The 7413-nt window shown below is 54.5% G+C and overlaps 1 protein-coding gene across 1 annotated transcript; it reads right to left on the reverse strand.

The window, feature by feature from the left end:
* Nucleotides 1–628: 628 nt before the first annotated feature.
* On the reverse strand, nucleotides 629–4254 carry LOC138070777 (uncharacterized protein CXorf49 homolog). Its single transcript, XM_068961994.1, has 5 exons — nucleotides 2956–4254; nucleotides 2163–2319; nucleotides 1545–1621; nucleotides 1231–1276; nucleotides 629–669 (listed from the first exon to the last, which is right to left on the reverse strand). Exons 1-5 carry the CDS (start codon nucleotides 4252–4254, stop codon nucleotides 629–631), a joined length of 1620 nt encoding a protein of 539 aa, XP_068818095.1.
* Nucleotides 4255–7413: the final 3159 nt, after the last annotated feature.

Consider the following 7413-nt stretch of genomic DNA (forward strand, 5'->3'; position numbering starts at 1 on the left):
GGGGTCATGAGTTCCTTCTGACAGGGAGGCAGAATGGCAGCAATGAATGGAAACTGCTAAACCCCAGAGGAGGGTGTTTAGAGAACTACAAGAGGGCCTTCAGGGAAAAGGGAGGACGTGCCAATGTGGCCAGACAGAGCCCACACAGAACACAGACTGGGGGTGCTCCGCTGGCCTGACGGCCTGGATGGTAGCAGAGGCTGACCCAGAGTCCCCACCAGGCCTCGTCCCCACTCCCTTAACCCCTACCCCTCAGAGAGAGGGCAGAACACAGAAAATGAAAAGTCCTTTAATCAAAAACTGCTGTGGCAAAACCAATACAATATTGTAAAGTAAAACAAATGAATTAATTAAATTTAAAAAAAAAAAAACAGAACCGCTGTGAGACTGGGGCAGAGAAGGGGCAAAACAAGCGGCAGAGGATGCCCTGGTGGAGGCAGAACAAGAGGCAACAAGCTTGGCCACAGCTCGCCAGCCCCGGAGGTAACAGCTTCTCCTCTTGCAGGAAGACACTGGGCTCAACCTGTGAAACAGCAGAGTCAGGGAAGAGCCTCAAGCCAGGGCCAGCCCACAGCCCTGCTCAATAGCCAACGTTGTGGGAAGGAGTATGCAATGTGTAACACTCACTTCAGAGGATCTGGAACGTCTCAGCCAGGTACTGCATGGAGGCTGCAACAGGGAGAGGCATAAACAGGTGCTCCAGACAGACGGACATAGAAGCCTGTCCCCCTGTCCCCGTGGGGAACCACCTAGCCCTACAACCTGAAACCCACATACCCCCAGCCCAGATGCAAAGAGCTCTGGGCCTGATCACTCCCCACTACCGGAATTAAATGTGGAGCCATTTCCTAAAAGGAAACAAAATGTGCCAGCAGCTCTCAAGCTTGGGGCCACGTCCAAACCATTCAAAAATGGTCTCGCAAAATACCCAACGAGAACGTTAGAGGCCACGCCGATCAACAAGGCATCTCTACAAGTCCTATCAGAAGGAGCTCTCAGGACTCGAATGGCTGGCAGAGTGTGCACGCAGTCCACACGGTACTTTGTTACTTGTCTGCACGCCCAGCTGAACATGCACCGCACGCTCCAGGGACAGGCTTGCTAGGTTCTCCTCCCCACAGGAATGCTGATCCCTACGAGGCCCCCTGCACCTGCAGCCCACCCCACCCCAAGGGCCCACCCTGCTTCTGCACTAAGAACCCGCCGCTCTCTGTCCCTGGTTCCTCATACCTAGTTGCTCCTTAAGGTCGTCTATTTCTCTCTGTAGCACTACACACTAGGCCAGCAGACACAGGAGGAAGAGAAAAGGTTAGTATACACCCGCCTCCCCTCTCCTCCTCTCCTCTTCCCCGGGCCCTCCATCCCAAAGCCAGGTGTCCAGACTGGCAAGGCAAAGACTTTCCTCAGTGGAAAGGAGGTGGGCTCCCTCCCTGGGGTGTGGGATGGGACGGCGGGGAGGGGGCCCACACACGTCAGTTGCACCTGGACCCAGATCCCACCATGGGGTTTGGGTGTGCACTTCCAGGAGTCAGAAGCAGCATTACCCGAGGACAGCCCTGCTTTCCAGGTGGCTGCTGCTGCCTTTTCGGTCTTGGGGGACGGTCAGCTGGTCTCTGGTCACCTGACAGGGAAAGGACACACAATCCAGCTTCCCAGGCTGCCAGTGAGGTGGAAAGGGCCAAGCAGGGTCTAACGTGAGGTGAGGCAGTACCACCCTCTGCTAGCATCAAGCCTCCCCTGCTCTGCCCGGCAGGCAGCCCAAACCTTCTCTCTGGGCCCGCCCCTCCTATTCCTCAGGGGCAGCCATTTCACCACGATGGCCGCCAGAGACTGCGGTTCTGGGTTCGAGCCTCCCAGAGCGGCAGCCACAGCCAGCACCTGGGAGAGCAATGTGGGCGAACAGCACTTCACAGAAAAGGCTATTAGCCTGCAGGTCTACGCCCAGAGTAGCTGTTGGGGCACTGCCACCGATCACCCCTGCCAAACAAATCCCACACAGAAGGTGATGGGGCCAGGGCCAGCCCTGTTGACACCCTGTTTCCCATGGGAGAAGCAGCCTCTGAGCCCCCAGGAGAGAGAGAGAGAGAGAATCAGAGACAGAGGTTTCTGCCTTCACCCCTGGTCTCCACCGCCCCCCCCATATCAAAACCCAGGACACTCACCTGAGGGGCCAGGCCCTCTGGGCATGACTTCTCCCTTGTTCATGGCCACGGGCTCTGAGTTTCCTGAATCCTGCCCACCTCTGATGCTGGGGTTGGCGCTGCTGGGTTCTCCACGATGCACCCGTGAACAAGATGGCCACGGCCTGTCAGTGGTTGGCTAAAAACAAAGATTTCTCACTGATCTGCAGTAAGGATGTGTGCGTGTGTGCGTGCGCGTGTGTGTACCAGTGCATTTATATGTCCATGTCTGTGTGTGAGAGCTCGTATGATTCAAGACCGAGCTGAGGCAGGGAATTGGGAAGACAATCGAAAGGCTGATCTCTTTAGCACATTCTCCGTCAGTCAGCCCCAGGCCAGCAGGCAGAGCGGAGCTGGGGACAACAGTGTGGCACTGAGAAAGTCTGGGGCCCCTGCAAGGAAGGTTTGGGGAACAGCTAGGAAGTAGGATTCAGGAAAGTGATGCGTCTAAACACTGAAGCTCTGTGAAGCTTTTAAGGGGTCCCCTCAAATCGATTCAGCTACCAGCCCTCCTTTCCACACCAGCCCCAGCCTCGTGGAGGAGGCTGGAAAGAGGCCAAGGGTGGAGAACCGAGCCCAGCACACCCAAAGTGCTACCTTCACGTTTGTCCCTAGGAAAAGGACCCCAACCTGGCATCCTAATGACCCAGTGACCGAGGGCCACCCAATGACGACCCCTGAGGAATGGAGAAGGGGAGCACGGGGTGAAGACATGTGTCCTGGGGAGGGTGGCAGGGGGAAGAGTGGGGAGAGAGGAGGGGCCTGGCCTACTCACCTGGCCCTTTGCGACTGGGTCTCTATTTGGGTCGTTGTCTTCTCCCGACACCGCCACTGCTGCCACCGACTCCCGGGCCCGCCTAGCCACGGGCTTCTTCCCAGCGCCGGTGTGCTTGGACTCTTTGGTTCCCCCAGGGACCAAGGCATACTTCTTGGACCTCCCAAGCAGCGGGATGCCGAAGATTGGGGGGAGGGTGGCCGGATCCAGGGGAGCGGCCGAGATTCCCCGCCCCCAGGAAGGGAAGGTTCTCCCCAGGGCAGGTTTGGAGACGCCCCCAAAGGCTTTCTTCTCCTGGACCCTCTTCCTCCTAGGACTGGGCCGCGGCAGCCTGGCTGTAGTGGCAGCTGCAGGAGCTGCTGCTGCTGCTGCTACTCCCGGGTAGCTGGGCAGGCTGCCCCCCTTCCTCCGGACCACGCTCTGCATTTTCTTAGGGGGTGAGATGTCCTCCTGGTCTGCATCGCCCTGCCTGCCCTGCGTTTCCACAACCGAAATCAATCCTCCCGGAGCTGAGGACAGGCAAGTGCCTGGCACGTCAAGGAGATTCTCCCTGCCTTGGACATTCGAGTGTCTGGGTGTGTCCCCGGGATCCTTGGGGCTGTTCAGCTTGGCCTGGCCTCCGTCTTTGGGATAAATGCTCACTCTCATAGGCTGTATCTCACTGCACTCATCAGAGGACTCGGAGTCGGAGAGCAGCCCGGCTAGGCTTCCTGAGGGGGGCCACTGGCGACCCACAGCCTTGTTCAACCTACTCTTAGTGCCTCTCTTAGGGTTCCCCCAGGCCCGGCCTGCCTTGGGCCCGCCGACGCAGAGAGGGCCGGCCTCAGCCTGTGCCGCTTTCCCACACCTCTGGGCGGCCGCGCCTCGAGTGCTGGGACGCGCCTCGAGGTCCCGCAAGGCAGACACTTCGCCGACCGCGTATCTCTCCGGGGACATGTGTCTGCGGATGCCCAGCAAGTCCAGGTCGGCCAGCTGCTGCAGGATGGCCGCCACTGACTCGTCAGACAGCTGCACGGCGTACCCCGTGTCGTCGGCCGGGGAACCAGGCCGGCCTTCGCAGCCCGACAGCACCGGCCCTCCCGCTTCCAGCACCGCCCGCTCCAACTCGAAGCCCTCAGAGTCTGGGAAGCCATCCCCGCCCTCACCCTCGCCGCTTCGCGGTGCCCCCGGCTCGGGGCCGGGGTCGGGGCCGGGTCCCCGCTGGGCTGGGGAGCCAGCCTCAAGGCCGCTGGTCTGCTCCCCACACTCTGAGCCAGAACCCCCTCCCCGAACAAACACCTCATCATCTGGGGAGCTCATGTCGCGATCTGGGTGGCTGCCGGACCTGGGGCGGCGACGACTTATCAACTCGGTCGCGGCGGCGGCGAAGATGGCGGTCAGGGCACGTGAGGCACGCGGCGTCTGGAGCGCGCCGTCAAGCACCACACGCACCACACGCACGAGATCGCCGCAAATGACGCGAGGCTTTCAGCGCGCCAGCGCTGCTGCCTCCTCATTGGTCTGGTTTCCGCCAACCAGCACGCGCCTTGTTTGCCCGCCCCCTCGAGGTGTAACCAATGGGGTCGAGGGCCTCCTCCGGTTTGCTGCCAAGCCCAAAGGCCATGCCGGCAGTTGGCGAGTGGGCGGTTGAAGGTCATGCTGCGCTCGAGTGTACGTCTGTCAAGCCTCTCGTCCCACCTCCTCCTGTCCCACCTCCCGTTTCCAGTTAGAGTCACAGCCCTGAGCCCTGACCGTGTACAAAGTGGGTGGAGCGGGAGGCGGGTGGGAGGGGGCGGAGTACTGAGGGCGCTGGGCGCCTAGTACGTGCTGAAAGCATTTGCCAGCCTTCCTTCCACCACAAGTCTTATGACCCAATGGGAGAACGGGCAGAGGAATCCCGCACTCAGTGATGAGTGGTCGGCGTACTTCTCCCCAAATGGCCAGAAGACAAAGGGATCGTAGTCTTGTTCTGTAACATCTCTGCCTCAACTACTCCATCAAACGTTCTTGGCAGGCAGATTTGGGGGACAGACTGGGATTGACCTCCCTCCCTCAGCTCTTTCCCCACTCTGAGACAATTCAAAGAAGAGAGAGTCTCAGTCAGTGTCCAGTTACACCCGCAAAGACGCTCACCCCTGCTGATCCTGGAGATGTAAACTAAAACCACGAATCGGGCTGCACACACTAGGATGACAAGCTTCCAAGTGCTTAACCATTCCAAGAGTGCGAGAGTTTAGGAGCAAACCTCTGTGGCGGTGGTGCAAGAAATCCATTTGGGAGGTAATTTGGCAGAATCTATGGAAAGCAACTTACACAGCAGAGACCCCGTGCCCGGCACTCTTCTAAGCGCTGTACGTAAATAGTAACGCTTCCTTGCGACACTCCTAGGACTATAGTACTAATGATTACCAGCCCCTTACAGGTGAGGAAACAGGTACTGAGAGATTCGGCCACTGGCCCACGGTCATTTGGCCCATGGGGGTCAGTGGTAGAATTGAAGCCAAGCAATCTGACTCCAGAGTCCTTGCTTTGATCCAGAGATCTGAAAAAGCTATTTTCCCCCCTCTATCAGGAAGTCCACTGCCTGGCACATCTTCTGAAATTGAGGGTGTATTTCTAAGATCTCTATTTTACTCCATTGGTCTATTTGTTAATATGGCAGTAACACACAGTTTTGATTAGTGTAGCTTTGTAATGTTTTGAAATCAAGAAGTGTGAGTTCTCTACTTTTTCTTTGGGCAAATTGTTTTCCCTATTAAGGATCTCTTTCAGTTCAGTTCAGTTCAGTCGCTCAGTCGTGTCCGACTCTTTGTGACCCCATGAATCGCAGCACGCCAGGCCTTCCTGTCCATCACCAACTCCCGGAGTTCACTCAGACTCACGTCCATCGAGTCAGTGATGCCATCCAGCCATCTCATCCTCTGTCTTCCCCTTCTCCTCCCGCCCCCAATCCCTCCCAGCATCAGAGTCTTTTCCAATGAGTCAACTCTTCACATGAGGTGGCCAAAGTATTGGAGTTTCAGCTTTAGCATCAGTCCTTCCAAAGAAAACCCAGGACTGATCTCCTTTAGAATGGTCCTAGAATCATGGGTGAAACAGTTTTTTTTTTTTTTTTTCAAAATGTCTTGTTATGTTGTCCAAGAATTAGCAATAAAGCATATGTAGTTTAAAGAGATGAAAAATCCCTAATAAGCACGAGAAGACCCTTTACATGCTCAGTCATTTAAGGTAAAGTCTCAACAGGAATGCTTCCTCAATTTCTCTTTCAGGTCCATCCTTAAAAAGGGAGGTGAATTATAATAGCTGGAATTCTGAACAACAAGGTTAGAAGATGAAACAGTATTTATAATGGGAAAAGTCATGTTATCTTTACGCAGAGGGGTGGCCCCAGAAAATGACTCTTGTTTCATTTCATCAATCAATGAGCATTTAAAAGGCAAGACATTCTTCCTATTGACCCTATCAATGCCACAAACCAGTGTGGAGCCTTCACTTGGGCCACACAAGACTAGAAACAAAAGCAGGGGCACTCACTGCGGGGTGGAGGCTAACATTTAAGGAAAATTCTTTCAGCTTTGCTCCCTACAAAGAACAAGGGAAGGGCTTGAAGGGCTGTGCACATCCACCTACTGCTTCTGTGCCAGGGGAAGGTGGGAGCACACCCAGTCGAGCACATCAATGGTCTCAGTTTCTGTCTGAGGAGAAAGAGGAAGAAAAGAGCTGCTGCTGCGGGGAGCAGGGGTGAAGGCTGGCGTTGAGATAGAAGTGTCAAACGGGCAAGGGAGATGCAGCCCATCCAACCACCAGCACCATCACCACCACCACGTTTATTGGCACAAATAAGCCTCCCAGTCTCAGGGGTTAACAGACTAATCACAAAGAACAGGAGGAACTCCCAAGGCATGGCAGCTGGCCCTTCCCAACACACAGCCTTAAACGATACTGCCCTCGGCTGGTCGAATCGGAGTATTACAATGCAGGGACATTGCTCCGGATTTTTGGCCTTCATTTCTGTTTCTCAGGTTCTTGGTGCTCCACCTCTGAGAGGAAGTGGATAGGGAGGGGAGAAGTCTCTGAGAAATTGTATGCAAATACATCACTTCCGTGAGTTTCAGCACAAGTTCACAGTTAAATTCTGAATGATAATGTACTACCAAATATGGAATATTTATTAAAAACTGAGATTGATATTATAATTATGTAAGCATCACTTTATTATTTTTTGTTACAAAGGTATGAGTTCTCAAAAATATAGCTATTAATGTAGGTGAAATAAGATTACTAAGCTCAATTAGATATGTTATAAACAAAGAAAGTAACTTTGGTTCTACTTCTGGTTAGAACACAATTACAATATGCTTATACTGGATGTTATTTCCCTAAGCATTATATTTTTCTCCAGTTATACTGAAACATAACATAGATAGAGAAAAAGACACAATATATACGTGGGGTTTAATAATTGATTATCAAGTGTAT

The sequence above is a fragment of the Capricornis sumatraensis genome, chromosome X (assembly GCF_032405125.1).
Source record: "Capricornis sumatraensis isolate serow.1 chromosome X, serow.2, whole genome shotgun sequence".
Taxonomy (NCBI): domain Eukaryota; kingdom Metazoa; phylum Chordata; class Mammalia; order Artiodactyla; family Bovidae; genus Capricornis; species Capricornis sumatraensis.

What these genes read in the sequence shown, in the direction of transcription:
- LOC138070777 (XM_068961994.1), bottom strand. Translation starts at nt 4,254, where the DNA reads ATGAGCTCCCCAGATGATGAGGTGTTTGTTCGGGGAGGGGGTTCTGGC. An exon ending in ACCCAGTCGCAAAGGGCCAG is followed by an intron (nt 2,320 to 2,955) that starts GTGAGTAGGCCA and finishes CTTTGTTTTTAG; the next exon opens with CCAACCACTGACAGGCCGTG. An exon ending in CGACCTTAAGGAGCAACTAG is followed by an intron (nt 670 to 1,230) that starts GTATGAGGAACC and finishes TCCCTGTTGCAG; the next exon opens with CCTCCATGCAGTACCTGGCT.